The sequence below is a fragment of the Dromiciops gliroides genome, chromosome 1 (genome assembly GCF_019393635.1).
Source record: "Dromiciops gliroides isolate mDroGli1 chromosome 1, mDroGli1.pri, whole genome shotgun sequence".
Taxonomy (NCBI): domain Eukaryota; kingdom Metazoa; phylum Chordata; class Mammalia; order Microbiotheria; family Microbiotheriidae; genus Dromiciops; species Dromiciops gliroides.
In genome coordinates, this window is record NC_057861.1 from 631,698 (window position 1) to 653,300 (window position 21,603).

The window sequence follows — 21,603 nt, forward strand, 5'->3', positions numbered from 1 at the left end:
TATAGTTTTACCCACCACATTTTTTCCAAGAAATCTTGTGCTTGGGACCATTTGACATCTCTCATTGAAAATGGAGTGGCTTTTTTTAAAAGCTCCATTATCTTCCTCTGAATATGAACCCAGATCTCTATCCCCAAAGTAACTCTCTATGTTTGGGTTCTTTCTCCTTTGCTCACTCACTTTTATTTTATCTATTCATTCAATCATTTTTTATTTTGTATTCAGCAGTTATTTTCTGAGGTCTGTCTCAGGGCCCACCTTTGGACTCTACTCTTCATGCCTAGGTCATGACTAGGCCCTCAACCACACTGTCCTGCCAATGATCTTGCTCCCTGTGGTCCTTCTGGTGGCTGGAAACTACCACTGTCTTCTCTGTCCTGGAACTGAACCCAGGGACTCTGCTCTTCTACAGATGCCTGCAGCCCACAGGTTTCCCCCCCCCCCCCCCCCCTCTGTTATTGCACTCACAAGGGGTGTGCTAGTTCCTTCTTCCCAAAGTCACAGCCCTGGATGGTCTGGTCAGCACAGCTGTGCTTGGCAACCCTCAACAATGGAAGGTCTTTCCATTTGTTCCTACTCGACCATCAGTCCCCCACAAGGTCTGTGAGATGAAGGTTTCTAAGGCTGAGGCTGCCTCTCAATCCAGCTGCCTCCAGAGTTGTTTGTTTTTGTTTTGTTTTTTAGGGTTCTTTTCCGGGGCAATGAGGGTTAAGTGACTTGCCCAGGGTCACACAGTATATGTGAAGTGTCTGAGGCCAGATCTGAACTCAGGTCCTCCTGAATCCAGGGCTGGTGCTCTATCCACTACAGTGCCATCTAGCTGCCCCCTCCCAACCCTTTTAGAGGGAAGTTAGGGAGTCCCTGAAGGAAAGGGGAGGAGGGTAAGTGTGAAGAATAGGTTGTACATGGGACATGGAAAGTGGGAAATGATTAATTTAGACTCATATTTTTATTCAGACCTTTGGTGTAATCCAATTACTGGTATTCAGTTGAGGTTGATTCCATATGGACAGTGATTACTACTATTGTACTTCTCTGTTGAAATAGTTGTTCAGTCTTACACTTGGTTAACCATAGGAAGCTAACTAGAGAACTTCTTCCATTTTCTGCCTAATGAATAAATGGCCACGCCCAGTGTGTTGGAAGTAACTCAATGACACCAAAAGTCTCTCATCTATTTTAATTTTTTTAATTTTAATTTTTTAAAACAATTTTTAGTGAGGCAATTGGGGTTAAGTGACTTGCCCAGGGTCACACAGCTAGTAAGTGTTAAGTGTCTGAGGCCGGATTTGAACTCAGGTCCTCCTGAATCCAGGGCCGGTGCTCTATCCACTGTGCCACCTCGCTGCCCTCTCTCATGTATTTTAATTCCCCGTAACCTTGTTTGTCCCTTTCTTGGGGTAACAGGCCTATGGCATTTGGCTATCGGGTCCTCTAAACCTTTGACCAACTAGTGACCCTATCTTGACATTGCTGGAGCTGCTTACAGCTCTTTATTGCCCAACATGGGGCCACTCAGTGGCCATCAGCTCTGTCAATGTTCGGACATCCTCTATTGGTCACAGTCTGTAGGCATAAACTGAAGGTTCTCCTGAATTGTCAAGAGACTCTGTATTTTACTTAGCCTCTTCTGTACTGTCTGAGTATCAAGTACCATAAAACTAAGGCCCTGCAGACAGGGACATTTCAGAGTGTGAGGAAGATCTGAGGTCCACTTTGTTAGTGGGAGAAATGGCCCATTTAATCAAATGCTATTTTCTAAGAGCTATGCCTCATTTTGTTGTGTTATAGATTAGACAATTATGGACCCCACTGTGGTGATGTAGTCAAACAGGGGACCCCAAGAACTCTTAGGCACCCTAACCTCTAAGAAATCCTTAAAGTTTAGACAATAAAATCAAAGAATCCCAGAATTGAAAACTTCTCTGTCTCCCATCTCTGGAATGTGATATTGCCAGGAACAGGGCATGCAGACCCTGGGATATTTAGAGACAGTTCCATCTATGATGTAAGCACTAACGAGTATCTCAAGGTTTGCAAGGAACAAAGATGATGTGCAAGTTCCATACATTTGAGATGTGGATTTCTTGTATGTCAGCAAGCCGTATACTGAGAGTTCCTCACTTGACCCTCCAACACTGCCCCCCCCCCCAATGGTTTTACAATCTCTTCCTTTGGCACAAAACCTTCTTTGTCTGAAACTGTATATAAGGCCAGTTCTCCTCCTGTTTGGGGAGCCAGTCTCCATCTTACCACTTATCACTTCTCCCAGCCTTGTCTTTCTCTCTCCTAATAAATCTATTCTACAAGATTTGTTGTGAGCCTCCAATTCTTTGGGTGAGTTAGCCCCCCAACCCAGGAGGCAAACTCTTCCCATAAGAGTAAGGATTTTACAAATAAGTCAAACAACAACAGCTAGAAAGAGAAATTCCATTTAAAATCACTGTGGCCAATATAAAATACTTGAGAGTACCTGCTAAGACAAACCCCAGAACTATATGAAAAGAATTACAAAACACTTTTTTTTTTTGGTGGGGAAATGAGGGTTAAGTGACTTGCCCAGGGTCACACAGCTAGTGTCAAGTGTCTGAGGTTGGATTTGAACTCAGGGCCTCCTGACTCCACTGCCAGTGCTCTATCCCCTGCACCACCTAGCTGCCCCTCCCTATTTATTACCTTTAGGATTAAAACAAGGACAACAGCAGGAGTGGCGGCATTCAAAGCCCTTTCCAACCAGGGCCTTTCTTCCCTCATACGCACTGGGTGTGGGGGAAGATCCAGAGACCCTGACCACTCCTTGAACCCAACGCTTTCTTTTCCCCTATGCTGGGGGCTGTGCTGCTCCCATCTCCGCTGCTCCACTTCCCAGGCTTTCTACAGGTCTTAGCTCAGAGCCCACCTTGAATAGGGGGTCTTTCCCAGCGCCTGCCCGCTGGGACTCCCTCCCATTTCTGCCGTAGTTGTCTGGCGCTGCATGTAACTGTTTGCTTTTTGTCTTCCCCGGAGGGTGTGGACACACTTTTGCCCTTTTGTACGTCCAGCACTGTGGAATATGGTCGTCACTTCATCTATGCCTGTTGACTATCTCTGATGGTGTTCCTGACGCGTGGAGCTCTGGGTGGTGATGGGAGCTGGCCATTGGGGGCGCACTGGAATCAGCAGGACCGGAGCTCAAATCAGATCTCTGGCATGCACGGGGTCGGCCGGTTTGCCTCAGTTTCCTCATCTGTAAAATGAGCCGGAGAAGGAAATGGCAAAACCCCGCTGGTATCTCTGCCAAGAAAATTCCCAATGAAGTAAGTAACGAAGAGTCAGACACGAAACGACAAAAAAGCCTCGAGGAAAGGCAGGTTCAATACGCCTGCGCAACAACCTTTCCACGCTCCGGACTACATTTCCCAGGAGCAGTTGGGAAAGGAACGAGGCTCTCCCACTACGTCACTTCAGTTTCCTCCTGGAGGAGGAATCTTGTGCGCTGCAGGTGAGGTGGGCAGGGGCTGGGGAGGGGAGCGGCCTGACGGATTGTCCCGCCCCTAGGTGCCGCCCCGAGCTGGGGCCCTGTGGTGTTGCCAGGGCCTCCTCGGGGTAGACTGCTGAGCCTCCCCGGACCCCACCCCGAAGGAGGAGGGAGGAGGAGGGGGAGAAAACCAAAACCAACCAACCAACCAACCAACCAACCAACCAAACAAACAAACAAACAAACAAACAAACAAACAAACAAAAAGTCTGCCTACGCGCCTGCGCACTAGTACCTCATCTCGGCCCTGCGGGGAGGAGGAACCAATCAAAGGCGTCGGCGCTGCCCCGCCCCTTAGCGTCTGCCCTGGAGCGGGATGGGAGGGGGCGGCTCCGGGCTGTGGGAGGAGCAGGTGCCCCTCCCCCCCTTCAGTCTCTGGAATGGACCTCCCGAGGAGGCGCTGCCTCAGTTTACCCCCCTGGAGAACGGGGCCTGGGCAGCATGGGGATCCCCCGCCCCTGCCGGAGACCTCGGTGTGTCCATTGGGCCCGCCCGTGTCCCCCGGCCCGCTCACGGCCCCTTTCTTCCCCCTAGGAGAGAACCCTGCCAGGCCCGAGGAGGCCATGGCCCCGCAGGTGAGTGGGGACCCCCCTTTCCCCCGGGGCCTGGAGGGGCCGGGCCGGGTCTGAGAACCATCCGCAGGGTTAGCCACGGGCCACCAGGTGGTCAGTCTGCGGGGGGAGGGGGGGATGGCAGCGTGTGCTTGGGGGGGGGGGGCTGCCACCCGAGCTCTGGTGCTCCGGGGGCCGAGAGGACAGCAGAGACAGGAGGGGAGCGGGGGAGGGCAGGGCCGGCCCTGCGGCCACACCAAGAGGGAGACTGGCACTAGGACCTTTGACCTGGACAGAGGCTTGCCCTGGGGCAGTTTTCTGTGTTTTCTTGTGGATGAAATCAAATCACCTCCCAGTAAATCAACTGCATCCTTACAAATGTGCATTTTCTTTTCTTTTTTTGCTCAGTGTTTCTGGGTTTTTTGTTTTTTTTTTGTGTGTGAAGCAGTTGGGGTTAAGTGACTTGCCCAGGGTCACTTAGCTAGTAAGTGTTAAGTGTCTGAGCCCGGATTTGAACCCAGGCACTCCTGACTCCAGGGCCGGTGCTCTATCCACTGCGCCACCTAGCTGCCTCTGTTTCTGTTTTTTTATTTTTAAAGAATGAACATGTTAATTTAAAAGTGTGACTTCCAAATTTTAATCCCTCCTTCCCTCTCTCCCCTGCCCCCTCCCAGGGGGTAAACAGTCAGATATGGGTTTTACATGTGTAGTTATGTAAAACATGACCAAGTTAGTCACTTTGTATAAGAAAACTTGAATAAAAGAAAAAAAGATGAAAGAAAGTGAAAAACAGCATGCTTCAGTCTCTGTTCCATCCATGTCAGTTCTCTCTTTGGAGGTGGATCTAATGCTTCATCATGAGTCCTTTGGGATTTTCTTGCATCCTTGTATCGCTGAGTATAGTTAAATCATTCACAGTTGTTCATTCAACAATACTGCTGTCTCTGTGCACAACGTTCTCTTGGTTCTGCTCACTTTTCTGTCCATCAGTTCATCCGAGTCTGAAATCGTTCTTGTTATTTCTTTTTTTGTTTTCTTGTTTTTCTTTTTTAATTTAATGAGGCAGTTGGGGTTAAGTGACTTGCCCAGGGTCACACAGCTAGTAAGTGTTAAGTGTCTGAGGCCGGATTTGAACTCAGGTCCTCCTGACTCCAGGGCCGGTGCTCTATCCACTGTGCCACCTAGCTGCCCCTATCCTTGTCATTTCTTATAAAATTTGTGTTTTCAAAATGAGTATTACAGTGGAACTGATTGTAGAAGGAATACTTCCTAATAATTAGAGCAGTAGCTTGTTGTTCAGTCAATATTCAGTCCCTTCTGCATCTTCATGACCCCACTGGGAATTTTCTTGGCAGAGATAGTGTTGTGGTTTGCCATTTCCTTCTCCCGCTCATCTTATAGATGAGGAAGGAGCTGAGGCCAACAGGGTGAATGAGGTAACTTGACTCCAGTCACACAGCTAAGCAGAAGTTGAACTCATGTCCTCCTAGTCCAGGGCCGGTGCTCTACCCACTGCACCACCTGCCTTCTAGTCAGGATGGAGAAGGACGAATTCTAAGTTGGCCACATTAGTAAGCTGGCAGGAAAGCTGCAGCAGCCTAGCTAGCTCTAGGTGTAGCATAACCACATTTGTATAAGAACCGTTCTTCAGAGAGGGGGGCTCTTCACCAGGTCAGGAGGAGGGGATCTTCCTGTCTCTGACTGCGCCTTCCTGAGACTCACCGGCTTGCTTCTCTGGAAAGGGGAGGATTTGAATAGTTGCAACATCTACTGAACAAGGAGGTTGTGAAGAAAGCATTTTGTAAACCTTAAATACTCTTTGCACGTGAAGTGTTACTATGATTTTTAGACACGATTCAGATGCTTATACACACAGGTTGGTACACAACAAGTACTTAAAAGTTAGGTGATTCTGAACACTCAAATCTGAATGTAGGAGGAATCAGTCCTTCTCATTCCTGGCCACCTCACCTCCCTTCCCATGTCCCTTTGGGGTGTGGTCCCTGGCTGAGCACAAATGTATCTGTTGTTTCAGGACTCAGTGACGTTCAAGGATGTGGCCGTGGACTTCACTGGAGAGGAGTGGGGGCACCTGGGCCCTGCTCAGAAGCAGCTTTACTGGGAGGTGATGCTGGAGAACTACAGGAACCTGGCCAGCCTGGGTAAGGAGGCTCCCCTAGGGCCTTGGGATCTGCCCATCACAGGGTCCTTCTGCCAGGGGCTGTGTTTAGTATTTAGCACCAATGCTTCGGTCTGCAGGAAACAAGCATTTGTTCAGTCACACTGAGGCCAAAGACGGGGTGCTTTTATGTTCCGAGGCCCCAGCTAAAGGGCTCTAGCCTTTTATATTGTGTGATCCCCCTCCAGCTCTTTGCTCCCTCAAGCCAAAGAGGCTTTGCAAAGTCCCAGGGCAGGAGCTGAAGTTATGAAGGTTCCAGATAGCTTAGGATGATTATCTTCCTGGATCCAACTCCATTCTTTGTCTCCTTCCTGTATCTTCCCAGGAAAATAAACCAGATCCCCCTTCTGAGATCCTTTGTACCATCCCCTATACCTATCCCGGCGTGCCCACCGATTCTAGAAGACACAGAGGCAAGGCGACTGCCAAGGTGACTCCGTCCCCATCACAGTGCCATTTCTTATCACCAGGCCTTGCAGTTTCCAAACCAGATGTGACCTCTCAGCTAGAGCGAGGGCAGATGCCTGGGATGCCAGAACACAGAGTCCCAAGGACCAGCTGTCCAGGTGAGTGAGTGAGTGTGAGCCAGGCCGGCGAGCTCTTGTGCAAGCAGGTCCTTCAGCTAGAGGCCCATGGTCAAACATACACTGCAAACTCTCTTCACAGCTCCCCAGGGGGATGGAGCAAAGCCAAGGCCTCTGGACACACCTCCTTTATGGACCCTCTTCTTTCTCTCAGCCGGTCAGTTTACTTCTCTCTCTCCACTCATATGTTCATACATTCTCAGAGAATGAGGTGGTCAGACACATCCTCCTTCTCTTCACCCCACCTCCATCAAACTTGGGGATTCTGGTTGAGGGTTCAAAGGCTTGGAAAGGCAAAGAATTCTCAGAATGCATAGATGGGGGTTTGTTCATGGTATGTCCAGATGTATTTATTTAGGGACAGAAAGAGTCCTCCTCACGGCTGTCCCACAACTTGGGGGTTTTAACTTTTTTTTTTTTGGCAGGGCAGTGAGGGTTAAGTGACTTGCCCAGGGTCACACAGCTAGTAAGTGCCAAGTGTCTGAAGCTGGATTTGAACTCAGGTCCTCCTGAATCCAGGGCTGGTGCTTTATCCACTGCGCCACCTAGCTGCCCCAACTTGGGGGTTTTAAGAGGTGGGTTTACAGGAGGAGTCCAGAACACAGATTAATGAGAACTGGTTCTACTCCAAAAAAAGAAAAGAAGAAGGATGTAAATTCCCTGAGGGCGGGAACAATTTTCTACCTGTATTCTCTTCACTTCTACTCTCTCCAGAGTTCTCAGTGATCTAATCGCCAAATGCTTTTCAGCTCTCAACCTTCTTGACTTCTCTACTGCCTTTTTTCCTAAATATGCTTTGCTCTTGGTTTTTATGACTCTCTTCTGGTTCTCCTACTTTTCTGTCTACTTCCAGCCTCATTTGCTGGACCTTCTCCCCCCCCACCCCCCCAGGTTCTGTCTTAGGCTCCTTACTGCTCTTTACATTCTCACTTGTTTGTTTTGTTTTGTTTTGTTTTTTGTGTGTGAGGCAATTGGGGTTAAGTGACTTGCCCAGGGTCACACAGCTAGTAAGTATTAAGTGTCTGAGGTCAGATTTGAACTCAGGTCCTCCTGACTCCAGGGCTGGTGCTCTATCCACTGCACCACCTACTGCCCCTCCATTCTCACTTGTTGACCTCATTATCTCCTCTCTGTTTAATTATCATCTCTATGCTGATCCGGATAGATAGATGACTCACAGTTCTACTTATCTAGCTCTAGTCTCTGTCCTGAGTTTCAGTCTAACATCATCAGTTACCTTTTCGAAATGTCAAGCTGGATATTCCCAGAGACATCTCAGACTTTACATATCCAAACAAATCTCATTATCTTTCTCCCTGAAACCTGCTCCTCTTCAAGACTTCCCTATTTCTGTCAGAAACACCAACATTCTTCCAGATTCCTAAGTTCATAATTATAACATTCACTAAATTCAGTAAGCATTTATTAAGCACCTATATATGTGTATATTATATGTTAAGCACCTATATATGTGTATGTGTATATATGTATATATATAGTATATATAATTTATAGATATTACACACACACATGCAATGCAAGATCAATGGGAAATAAAAGAGGGAAGGCCCTGAAAGTAAGAAAGTTTGGGGAAGGCTTCCTGTAGGAAGTGGGATTTTAGTTGGTACTCAAAGGAAGCCAGGAAGGCAGTAACCAGACCTGAAGAGGGAGTAGATTCCAAGCATGGGGGACAGCCAGAAAGAATGCCCAGAACTGAGGGACGGGTCATCTGATTTGTGGAACAGCTGAGAGGAGGTCACCGGATTGAAGAGTGCATGGCACGGAGGGGTGGATGTTCAAGGAGGACCAGCACCTCCAGAATGAGGGCTTGCTGAGCCCATTTCAGGACTGCTTATCTAACTTTGTTGTTTATTTGGCACTCATCTCTCATCTGTGGCTCCAAGAGCCTGTTGCATGCAGTGGCCTCACCCCAGGAAAACCATTTTGGCAGATGAATTAAGCCAGGTTGAAGGTAACCAATGGCCAATGTAAGAAATTAATTGTGATTTGAGGTTTCTATGACTCCATCTTTGGCTAAAATTAGAAGCCCCGGCGCACACCCTGGCTGACCTCAGATGCTGCCCCCTCTGTGTCGGCATGGTGCTCTATCCATGTTATCACCACGCACTGACACCTACATGGGCCTGGCCAAATTACCCCGACTAGAAGGCCGGTGACGGCAGTCACGTGACCCCTGGCATCCGGAAACTGGGCAGCTGGCATTCGCAGAGCCGCCTGTTAATTCTGTCAATCAAAGATGCCAGCCAATTAGCTTGGGGCTGTGTGTCTGGAAGGGCCAGTTTCTGGGTGGAGAATTCATTCTGGTGTGAGAGAAGGAGAGAAGGGACACAGTTCTGTGCTCTTTTGGAACTGCTGAGTCCGGGCTGTGGTGTGATTGCAGGTCTTATACTTTTCCTTCTCCTATTCCTTTTTTCTTTGTCCCTATTTTTATTAACCTTACTTGTGTTTTAAATTTGTTCCCATCAATCAACCCTGTTTTGTTTTTTCTGAAAGAGGCTGTTAATCTCCTTTCTTATCCCAATATTTCGGCAAGCTGCCCAATTAATTCCCCCATATTAAATTCATCCCTTACACCTCAGACCCATTGGTGAGTTATATGGGTGTCCACCCCAAGCATATGAAGACTTCCCCCAGTGCAATGGGGAGGTGAGAACAATCTGTCCAGTGGCTGTGTGTGAAGGCGACTGAAGCAGGTGCTATGGCGTGCATAGAGCTTAGTCAGACATCGAAAATTGGCTAAGGTCATTCACTACATCTCAGGCCATCACCAGTGGTCCTGGCTTTTATCTTGGCCACTGGCTGATGACTTTGTGCAACTCTGCCTCACTTAAGTCCAGTTTACACATGAGTCAAGACTTCACCCCATAACGTCATTGGTCCTCTTTAAAAATGAAGAACAAACAACACTTGGTATGGAGTAAGTGTAAGAAGACTGGAAAGGGAGGAGGGGCAGGTTAGGAAGGGCTTTGATTGCCAGAGTGAGCATTTTGTGTTTGCTCCTGGAGGCCATAGAGAGCCACTGGAGTTTATTCAGTAGAGGGTTGACATGGTCAGACTTGTGTTTTAGGAAAATCACTTCAGTGGCTGAATGAAGGGTGGATTAGAGTGAACAGAGACTTGAGGCAGGCAGACCCACTAGCAGCTATGGCAGTGTCATGGTGTGAGGGATTGAGGGTTTATATCGGGGGGGTGCCAATGTCCAAGGAAAGGAGGGGGAAGATTTGGGAGGTGCTGCAGAGTTAAAGTTGAGAAGCATTGGCCCATATTGAATATGGGGTTGGGGGCAGGTGAGAGAGAGAGGAATTCAGGATGATTCCTAAGATGTGAGCTTGAGAGAATGGGAGAATGGTAGGAGGTGGAGAAGATTTATGGGGAAAAAGAATGTTTTGGACACATTGAGTTTAAGATGTTAACTGAACATTCAGTTTGAAGTATATGAAAGGCAGTTGGAGCTGTGATTGGTAGTCAGTAGAGAGATTGGGACAGGAAAGGCAGATTTGAGAATCCTCAGAGCAGAGGTGGCCATGAAATCCATGGGACCTGGGGAGGATAAAGGGAGAAGAGGATCCAGGACAGAACCCCAAGGGATGCTTGGGGTTAGAGGGTGTGATATGGAGGAAGGTTCAGCAAAGAAGACAGAGAAGCAGCGATCAGCTGGGAGGACAAGCAGGAGGGTGGTGTCTCAGAATCTTAGAAGAGAATATCTAGGTGGAGATGGGTCAAAGGCTATAAATAAAGGTCAAGGAGATTGAGGATTGAGAAAAGACTACTGAATTTGGCACTAAAAGATTATTGATAACTTTGGAGAGAGCAGGTTTGGGGGAATGATAAGGTCAGAAGCCAGATTGTTAGGGGTTAAGAAGGAAGGGAGGAAAGAAAGTGGAAGCACCAATTATAGACAGTCTACTTTTTTGAAGAGTTTTGCTACAAAGTATAGAAGAAACATAGGATGATAGTTAGCAAGGGAATGAAAGGATTAAGTGAGGGTTTTTTTTTTTCCAGGATCTGGGTGACATGGGCATGTTTGTAAGCAGTCCAAAATGAGCTGTGGAGAGAGAGATTGGAAATGTGAGATAATGGGGATGACAGGGGGCAATCTGTTGGAGATGGAATGGGATTGGGTTCCCTTGAACGGATTAGCCTTGTTAAGGAATAGAGGCCACTTCATCATGTCAGACTGGTGAAGGAGAAGGTGGCAGAAGGTGTCTGAATGATGGGACATGAGGGGGAGGGGAGAAGAAATAGTTCATGGCAAATGGCTTTAGTTTTTTCTGTAAAATATAAAGCAGAGTTCTCAGCTGGGGGAGGCGAGGTGAGGGGAGTGTTTTCCTAGCCCACAGATCCAGTCAGTTGCCAAAATCTTGCTATTTCTCTCCACATTGTCTCATGTCTGAGCTTTTCTTTTTACTCATGGCCACCGACTGATTTACTACCTCTCACCTGACTGCTGAAATGGCTTCCTGATTGGCCTCACTTGTGCAAAGTTCTCCCTGCTCTAGTCCATCCTCCACAGAGATGCCAAACTGATGGTCCTTAAGCACAGATCTGACCGCGGCACTGCCATACTCAATAATGTCCAATGGCTCCGTATTTCCTTTTGGACAGGGATTCTTCACCTGCTGGCCATGAACGTGTTTATTTTATATGTTTTAAATAAATGCATTGCAATATAATTGATTTTCTCTCTATCATATGTTTTATTTATTATATATATTTTATTTTATGTCTTTAAAAACATGAAGAGTCCATAAACTTCACTAGAATGACAAAGGGCCCTCTCCCTCCCCCTCATCCTCCTCTCTCCCCACATAACACACTGGGGCACAAAACAAAAGGTAAAGAGCTCTTGCTCCAGGCTAAGATATAAACTTCTCCACTTTAGCTTTTAAAGTTGCTAACAACCTTGCCCTGGATTGTTCAATGTCTTTACTAAACTCTGCCACCCAGCAAAAGGGACTTTCTGTTCCTCACACAAGACAAGCCCATCGTGTAAGTCTGTGCTTTTGCACTGGCCCTCTCTGTTCCTGGAATTACATCTTTCTCCCCTCCACCTCATAGAATCCCTTTCTTCTTTCCATATAGCTCAAAGACTGCTATCTACATAATGTAAAGTTTTTCCCTATCCGCTGAACTGCTAGAACCCTCAATCCCAAACTGCATTGTAGAGAACTACTTTATATTTAATTGTATTTATTCTTATATTTTTCTGTATATATTTGCATATGACTTAGATTCCCTCACTAGAATGTAATCTTGCAAATAAGAATGTTTTCGTTCATTGTATTGGTATTCTCAAAAGCCTAGCACATTGCAGATGCTTAACAGATACTTATTGATTTACTTTTTGTTAAGGGCTAAAATTCTAGCTAAACTGTCTAAACTATTTAATGAGTGGTCGCCAATAAATTATAAGCTTTAGCAAGAGTTAGGCTTTTAGGCATTTATTAAGGAGAATAAGAATTTGGTAAAGAGAGAGAAAGGCATAGATTCCTATCTATTAAAGGGAGAGCACATTTCTAGCTCCGCTCTCCACCAGAGTCCAAAGGAAAGAGCCCGAGACTGAGCGCCAGTCTCTTCTTTCCTCCTCCCACTACCCAACATCACTTCCTGATGCCAAAGAAAAGACTCCTGGTCTTGCCCTCAAAGACCTTCGCTTCATGGGCAGAACTCTTCTACAGTAAGTCTCCAGCAGGTGGCGTCATTCCAATCGTTAGAATGGTTGAATCACATATTCTTGTATTCATTATACTTTTTTCAAAGTAAAATAATAATGCTCTTCTCAATAGAATAAATAAAAAGAACAAAGCTCTTCTGAATAGATTTCCAACACTCCCTGTATAAAATCTCTGAGGAATTGACACAAATTTATTAAAATAAGATCTGTTTACTAACAGAGTTGTTAAAATATATAAACAGCAGTTCTTAAAAGAAATACTAAAACATAACTTATAAACAACCATGAAAATTATTCAAATTCTCTCATAATTGTGGAAATGCAATTTAAAACAGCACAGAGCTGTTATGATACTCTCATTAAATTGGTATAGATACTTATAGTAGCCATAATTCAATGCTGTTGGCAAGCAGAAATGCCATTGCACTCTTGGTAGAACTAAGAATTGGTTCAATCTTTTGGGAAAGCAGTGTGAGATTCTACATTATAGGAGCTTTACAACTGTCATGTTACTTCATTCAGTGTACACTAGATGATTGGTGGATTCTTTCAATTTCTATTTTAGCTGCTGCTTCTAGAATTTCAGGGCAATTTTTCTTGAGAATATCTTGGAAGATGATGTCTAAGCTCTTTCCTTGATCATGGTTTTCAGGTAGGCCAATAATTTTCAAATTATCTCTCCTGGACCTATTTTCCAGGTTGGTAGTTTTTCCCAGAAGATATTTCACATTGCCCTCTATTTTTTTATTCATTTGGATTTGCTTTATTGTGTCTTGGTTTCTCATAAAGTCACTGGCTTCCATTTGTTCAATCCTCATTCTTAGGCAATTATTTTCATCAGAGAGCTTTTGTACCTCCTTTTCCATTTGGCCAATTTGACTTTTCAAGCTATTAACTTTTTTCTCATGTCTTTCCTGCATCACCCTCATTTCTTTTTCCATTTTTTCTCTACCTCTCTAACTTTATCTTCATAGTCCTTTTTGAGCACCTCTATGGCCTGAGACCAATTCATATTTTTCTTGGAAGTTTTAGATGTCGGGGCCCTGATGTTGACATCTTCCTCTGAGGGTGCCCCTTGGTATTCCTTGTCACTGAAGAAACGTTCTATGGTCCTCACCTTTCTCTGTTGGCTAATCTTGCCTTTCTTTTACTAGACTTTTAGCTCCTTAAAGTGGCGCACTGTTTCCAGGCTGCAGTATCCCAAGTTTCAGAAGTCCCAGGTGGTATGATTTAAGGAAGATCAGGTTCTTCACTTGCCTGGCCTGTTCCCTGGTCCGTAGATGACCCCAGATCAACTTGCTTTGTGTGTTGTGGTTGTTAGCTCTGAGGAGCCTGGGCCCCTCCCCCACCTGCGCCACTGCTACTCTAGCCTACCTCCTGGTTCTCAGCAGGGGTGAAAAATCCAAGTTCTGCCTCAGCACCAGCAGAGACCCCTGTAGTCTCCCCCCTGCCCAGGGCTCAGCCCTCACACCAGACTGTGAGCTTAGTTCCAGACGACACTGGTGCTTCAGCTGATTCAGAGGCTCTGGGGGTCTGCTTCTCTGGTGAGGCCTTCCTGGGACTGGATCTGTGTCAGGGTGACTGTGGAGGTGGGCTCCACTCCTGCCTCAGCACAGCAGCTCCCTCCTTCTGACCTTCCAAGCTGTTCTTGGTTAGAAGATGATTTCAGCACATTCTTCTCTCAGTGTACACTAGGCATGTACTCCAAGTATGACACCTGAATACCTTGCATAAAAATATTCCTAGTGGAAGGGGAAAACAAGACACAGTGGATATGGTACTGGACTTGGAGTCATGAAGATTTGGCTTCAGATCTTATATCAGATGCTGATTTACCTAGGCAAGTCATTTACCCTCTGTATGCTTTAGTATCATCCTCTTCAAAATCAGAGTATTGGACTTGTTGGCTCTAGAGTCCCTTTTAGCTCTAAATTTGCCATCCTATGAATTGTGTATATGAAGGGGAGTACAAGCATTCCGTGTATCCATCAAGTGAGCATTTTCAGAACAAAGCGTGATAGATAAATAGAATACAACATTTTACCACATGAGGTGATAAATATGAATACAAGAAATGTGGGAAAACAAGTAACTGATAAAGAGTGGATTAGAGTGAAAACAACATGCATGTTGTGGCTACAAGTGAGTTAATAACAGCAAAAATGCTGAGAAAGTATGCCACACAAAAGACAGTAGGTTCATCCAGGGTTACAGGATAATTTACATCTTGTGTTTCTTTCAGATTGGGACACTAGGATTAAATCCAAAGAATCTGCTGATGCTTCTTGGGTCTTGAAGATAGGAGGAGCCTCTGAATGTTATGCCAGGTCAAAAGAGGAGCAGAGCAATGAGGAACAAAATTTTAGACAAGTAAAAATGATCAAAGGGAAACCCCCAAGTGATGTAAGAGGTCATCAATATAATAAATATAGTAGAAGATCTAATCTAGAGCCTGTTGTTTTTCCACATAAAAGATTATTTGTAGGAAAGAGTCTTCATAAATGTGATACACAGAGAAAGAGCTTCAAAATATATTCTGATATAAAAACATATAATAGAATCTGTTTAAAGAAGAAATTTTCTGATGATGATAAATGTCAGAAATCCTTTGGCTATACTTTTGATCATACTGAAAAATATAGATCATATACTGGAAAGAAACTTTATGAATGTAATGAATGTGGGAAGTCTTTCCTTCATAATACTGAACTTAATCTGCATCAGAGAATTCACAGAGAACATCTTTATGAATGCACTGAATGTGGAAAGGCCTTCCAGCAAAATTCATATCTTAGGAAACATCAGAAAATTCATACTGGAAAAAAGCCTTATGAATGCAATGAATGTGGGAAAGCCTTCCACTGGAGAACACAGCTAACTGAACATAAGAGAGTTCATACTGGAGAGAAACCTTATGTATGTAATGAATGTGGGAAGGCCTTTCTCTGGAGCAGTAACTTTACTAGGCATCAGCGAACCCATACTGGAGTAAAACCTTATAAATGCAATGAATGCGGGAAGGCCTTTTGTCAGAACTCATATCTTAGGAAACATCAGAAAATTCATACTGGAGAAAAACCTTATGAATGTAATGAATGTGGGAAAACCTTCCAATGTAGAACACGGCTTGCTAAACATCAGAGAATTCATACAGGAGAGAAACCTTATGTATGTATTGAATGTGGGAAGGCTTTCCTCTGGAGTACTGACCTTATTAGGCACCAGAGAACTCATACTGGAGAGAAACCTTATGAATGCAGTGAATGTGGGAAGGCCTTTTGTGATAAGACAGGTCTTACTCAACATCACAGAATTCATGTTGGAGAAAAACCTTATAAATGCAACAATGAATGTGGAAAAGTTTTCCCCCGAAGCACAACACTTATTCAACATCAGAAAATTCATACTGGAAAGAAATCTTATCAGTGTAATGAATGTGGAAAGGCCTTCTATCAGAGTGCAGAACTTAATCAACATCAGAAAATTCATACTGGAGAGAAAGCTTATCAGTGTAATGAATGTGGAAAGGCCTTCTATCAGAGTGCAGAACTTAATCAACATCAGAAAATTCATACTGGAGAGAAAGCTTATAAATGTTTTGAATGTGGGAAGGCCTATCAGAGAGCAGCTCTTACCCAACATCATAAAATTCATTCTGGAGAGAGACCTTATAAATGCAATGAATGTGAGAAGGCCTTTTACCTGTAACAATTGGAATGATGCCATCTGCTGGAGACTTACTGTAGAAAAGCTCCACCATGAGGAGAAGGCCTCTGAGGGCAAGCCATGTGGTCAAGGTCCTTAGTGTCAGGAAGTGATGTTTGCTTGTGGGTACTGTCTATCAAGGCTACCAGTAAGTCAACTTGAGGAGCCTCCCATTTCTGGGAGGAGGACATGAAGTAGGAAGCGGACGCTGGTGGAGGGGTGCTGTCTCTTTTTGGTTCCTGACCTCGCCATGGTGGGTCAGATGATAGGGTCTCTTAGAAATAGTTAGATTTTTACCTTTTTCTCTGATCCTAATGCTCTTTAATAAATACTTAAACACTTAAATATTCTTGCTAAAGCTTATAATTTATTGGTGACCACTCATTAGATTTTTAGATAGTATAGCTAGAATTTTAGCCCCTTACACACCATAACTCATACCTTATTCAGCATCATAAAGTTCATACTGGAGAGAAACCTTATTCCTACCTTATAAATGCAATGAATGAAGGAAGCCTTACTGTGTAAGGCAGAACTTAGTCAACATTATAGAGTTCATAGTGGAGAGAAACCCTATAAATGTAATGAATGTGGGAAGTAATTTTCTCGGAGCACAATACTTATCTGACAGTGTAGCATTCATACTGGAGAGAAACCTTATTAGTGTAATGAATGTGGAAACTCCTTCTGGAGTACAAACTATACTCCATCTGGAGAGAAGAAAGCTTGTGAATGTAATGAATGTGGAAAGCCCTTCTGTTGGAGAAAAAAAAAACCTTAATTGAACATCAGAGAATTGCTACTAGAGAAAAGTTAGGCTTTTCTCCAGGAGAAATACTTAACCAAATATATTCAAGACTGGAGGGAAACCATCTCAGTATAGCTAGGGCTTCAGTGAATGATAGTGAAGCATACATACTATTTGCTTCTTCAACCAAAATGTGGACTATAGGTTTAGACAGAGGTACACACTTTAAGACATGGCCAGTGTGTGTGGATTTGTTTGTTCAAGTTTATTTGTTAAAAGTGGGGAGGGGAGTCAGTGGAAAATGACAGTGATGTTAAAGGGAAGAATGTCAATAAAACAAAGAAAGAAACAAGGGCCTTTGACCACAGTACACAATTTATTGAATGTCACATTTTCATGGAAAAGACAAAGATATGAAGGCTAGACAACAGTATAGTTAGGTGAGATTAGAACTGTTTGAATGGTCGCACCCAAAAACTAGTCATTACTGATTCAATAGCAGCTTGGAAGGTATTATTTACTCAAGTTAACAGTGTTATTAATTCCTTGTTTAAATCATAGGTGACATACTTATAAGATTTGTAGTCACATATTGGGTGAAAGATGAAATGAATGAGGAAACTGGTTCAAGTCTCTGAGCATATCTATTTATTAAACAATACATACTAGCCTTCTTCAGCTTTGGTGCTAAACCATGAATACAGGGGGAAACAAATATGCACTTAAAACAGTCAAATAAGACCAATTAATTAAAAAATAATTAACCAGGGGTAGCTAGGTGGTGCAATGGATAGAGCACCAGCCCTGGAGTCAGGAGTACCTGAGTTCAAAATCCAGCCTCAGACACTTAACACACACTTACTAGCTGTGTGACCCTGGGCAAGTCACTTAACCCCAATTGCCTCACTAAAAAAAAAAATATTAATCAGCTTCTAACATTAGGTAATCTGGTTTTTAATTGGAGGAAAGATTAGAGACTTTCCAAGTTGGGAGGGAGCAATTCCCTGAAATCAGAAAAAAAAAAAAAAGGTGTCCTGTATCCCCAAGTTATCTGTAAAAAGTCAAAGAAACATGGAAACAATAACTGGTCACCATGGAGCTGGTTTTCAGACAAGACACATGGGTTGCTTGGGTTGTATAATTGTGAGAAAACTCCTTGCATCAATCTTAGGATCTCACTGTTTTTTTGGTCCTTAGGTAAGGCTCTCTAAGCAGCAGGTAGAGGTGGTCCAGCTTCCCAGCCATACAGGGCTAGCTTCAGACAATGCAATAAAACTTTCCCTTACAATTCTCATAATTGAATAAAGTTTTCTTACAAGAAAGAAATTGGACTAGAGTCACAATTGAATAGAAAGGGATGAGGCATCTAGGTGACACAATGGTTAGAACACTGGCCCTGGAGTCAGGATGACCTGAGTTCAAGTCCAGCTTCAGACACTAGCTAATCCATCTAATTGAGTTTTATCTTACCTTTAGCCAGTGATTAAACTTGTCAAGATCTTTATAGATACTGTCAACCAGTGCTTTAGCCATGGCACTGAGGGAATTCAGGGAATTATTAAAGCAAGTGATAGTATGAATTGAATGAATCACATTGACTCCATCTTGCGACTCAGTTCTATATCTAGCTCAGTTCCCTCTGTGTGTGTGTGTGTGTGTGTGTGTGTGTGTAGGTAATCAGGATTAAGTGACTTGCCCAGGGTTCACACAACTAGCACGTGTCAGGTCAAATTTGAATCCTGATCTTTATGACTCCAGGCCCAGTGTTCTATCCACTAGGCCACCTAGCCACCATTGCAAGAAAACCCCATGGACAGTTGGTCCATAGGATCACAAAGAGTCAGTCATGACTGAACAACAACAATATCAGAAACTATGCTACATTTTGGAAACACAAAAATAAAGTGTTCTCTGCCCTCAAGGAACTTACTTACATGCTGTTGGGAAAGACACACCTATAAACATAAACAATAAAAGCACATATAAAGTAAAAGGTAATTTTAGAAATGACTAGTCAGTTTGGCAAAATTCAGATTAAAGTACCATCCTATGCTTATTATCAAGGAGAATGAATATAGAATATTGCATATGCTATTAAACATTGCTTTTCTTTCGATTTTACTTAAATGATTTCATCTCTGGCAAAGGGTGGGTTTAGTAGAGGCAGGATGGGTGTGCTTAAGGGAAATGACTTTAATAAGTCAAATGGCATCAATAAAACTCACCCTCCTCCCAATCTGAGTCTGTCTTGGTAAACTGCATGGTTATACAAATCAAGAATGTGATGAGACAGTCAGAAAAATGCAGTTTTAGGCCATGTCATCTGGGGTAGGAAATGATAATGTTACTGTATGCTCTCCTTGTCAGGGGCCTAACCCCATATCAGAAGATTATATTCCATTTTGGGCAGCATATTTTAGGACATTCACAAACTGGAGTATTTCTAAATTGACACAACCAGCATGATGAAGGGTCCTAAGTATATTTTCTATGAAGATAAACTGACCTAAGGATGTTTAACATGGAGAAGAGATGCTTTAGTGTGAAATCTGATTGCTGCCTTCAAATATCTGAATTTTGGTGTACAGACATATCCAATTTACAATTACACATGCTAATGTTCAACAGGAACACTAATTAGACTTAGAATTCTCGATTGTAATCCCAATTCCTTTGCCCTCCAGAATATTATATTTCATGCCCTCCCATCCTTTAATGTAGAAACTGATAGATCTTGTGCTATCCTGAATGTGGCTCCACAGTGCTTGAATTATTTCTTTCTAACTGCTTGCAATATGTTCTCCTTGACCTGGGAGCTCTGGGAGTTGGCTATAATATTCCTGGAAGTTTTCATTTGGGGTTCTCTTTCAGGAGGTGATTGGTGGATTCTTTGAATTTCTATTTTACCTTCTGTTTCTAGAATATCAGGGTAATTTTCCCTGATAATATCTTGGAAGATGATGTCTAAGCTCTTATTTTGATCATGGTTTTCAGGTAGTCCAATAGCCTTAGAATTCTCAATGCTAGGGGAAGCTAGGTGGTGCAGTAGATAGAGCGCCGGCCCTGGAGTCAGGAGTTCCTGAGTTCAAATCCGGCCTTAGACACTTAACACTTACTAGCTGTGTGACCCTGGGCAAGTCACTTAACCCCAATTGCCTCACTAAAAAAAAAAAAAAAAAGAATTCTCAATGCTAACAATCAAATTTAGTAACCAAATGTGTGCAAACATTATCTGTCAGACAATACAAAACTTAACCTCATTAGGAACAAACTACCAACTTGATTTTCCATGGCTTCCTAGTATGTATATCCTATATTGAGCCTCAGTGATGTGGGCTCCAAAATTGTCCAATCTGCAAGAAAAAAACACTGATTCAGAGTTCTAAGCAAATAGCATTTTACGAAAGGGTCCATGCCCTTGCCTCCTCAGGGCAGCTATGTGGTGCAGTGGATAGAGCACTGGTGCTGGAGTCAGGAAGACCTGAGTTCATAATCTCACCTCAGACAACCTGGGCAAGTCAACCCCAATTGCCTTAAAACATCTGGGGCCATCTCCAGTCAGTCTTTGCTACTGGACTCAGATGGCTCTGGAAGAGTGAGTTTGGTGACCTTGCACAACCATCCCTCACTTAAATCTTGAATATTATTATCATTATCATTATCTGTTGTCTGAGGTATTTGAATCTTTGTCTCTGGCTTTCTTTCCAGGAATGTTTTGAATTCCTAGTTATTATTGATTGTCTTCTACAATTTCCTTGAGGGCCAGGACTGTCTTTTGCCTCTTTTTGAATCTCTAACACAACACAGTGCCTGACATCTAGTAGCTGTTAAATAAAAGTTTCTTGATTGATTGATTTGATATTCAAAGCCATTTATAATCTAGCACACTAACATTCCAGTCTTCTTACACCTTACTCCCCACCATGGACTCTTGAGTCCCAGTGACACCAGCCTCCTGGCTGTTCCATGAACAAGACTGTCCATCTCTCAGTTCCAGGCATTTTCTCTGACTGTCCACCATGCCTGGAAGGCTCTCCTTCCTCAACTCTACTGACTGCTTTCCTTGGCTTCCTTTAAATCTCAACTAAATCTCAACAAAGAGCCTTTACCAAGTTATTTTAATTCTACTGCCTTCCCTCTCTCAATTATTTCCTATTGTGTATACTTTATCTTGTATATATTAATTTGCATGAGTTAGATTGTGAGCTCCTTGAAGAAAAACTTAAGCTGAATAAGAATGACAATCATAGTTCATGATTCCACTTCTTTTGCCATGGAAGGGTACATATTTTACAGAAATGTAGAAGTAAGCAGCAAGGTATTGATATGAGTACTGGCAATTTTAGATACCGGAATCAAAAGTGTTCTGAATTCACTCAGAGTAATAGTATCAGTTCAGAGATTACATCGGATTTCTATGCTATTACATCTACATTTTGAAATTAATGGTAAGGGTTTATTTTCAGAGATTTTCATGCTTTTGAGATTGTGTTTTATACTTAGCTTTTTTTTTTAAAAAAGAATATTTGTAAAAGCTTTTTATAGTCTTGTGATCAAGTTTATATTTTATAATACTCTTATTAATATTAAGTTTATATTCATTTAGATTTCCCTAATTTGAATT

At 43.4% G+C, this 21,603-nt stretch overlaps 2 protein-coding genes across 3 annotated transcripts in view; one reads left to right on the plus strand and one right to left on the minus strand.

Annotated features, from left to right (window-relative positions):
- Positions 1 to 21,603, minus strand: part of LOC122734514 (zinc finger protein 208-like) — a 207,809-nt gene that overhangs the window by 147,166 nt on the left and 39,040 nt on the right. The gene's annotated exons all lie outside the window — the stretch shown is intronic.
- On the plus strand, positions 3,778 to 16,351 carry LOC122733699 (zinc finger protein 883-like). Of its 2 annotated transcripts, XM_043974315.1 has the most exons (5): positions 3,778 to 4,092; positions 6,104 to 6,230; positions 6,718 to 6,813; positions 6,914 to 6,988; positions 14,769 to 16,351. In XM_043974315.1, the coding sequence occupies exons 1-5, from the start codon at positions 3,898 to 3,900 to the stop codon at positions 16,232 to 16,234; spliced, it is 1,959 nt and encodes a 652-aa protein (XP_043830250.1). In that variant the 5' UTR covers positions 3,778 to 3,897; the 3' UTR covers positions 16,235 to 16,351. The 2 variants fall into 2 exon arrangements, with proteins under 2 accessions (XP_043830250.1, XP_043830259.1); XM_043974324.1 differs by lacking the exon at positions 6,914 to 6,988 and having other exon boundaries at positions 3,779 to 4,092.

Bases quoted from the DNA above. Each gene is read 5' to 3' on its own strand.
- LOC122733699 (XM_043974315.1), top strand. From the start codon at position 3,898: ATGGACCTCCCGAGGAGGCGCTGCCTCAGTTTACCCCCCTGGAGAACG. The intron at 4,093-6,103 runs GTGAGTGGGGAC...CTGTTGTTTCAG, and splicing joins AGGAGGCCATGGCCCCGCAG to GACTCAGTGACGTTCAAGGA. The intron at 6,814-6,913 runs GTGAGTGAGTGA...CTCTCTTCACAG, and splicing joins CCCAAGGACCAGCTGTCCAG to CTCCCCAGGGGGATGGAGCA.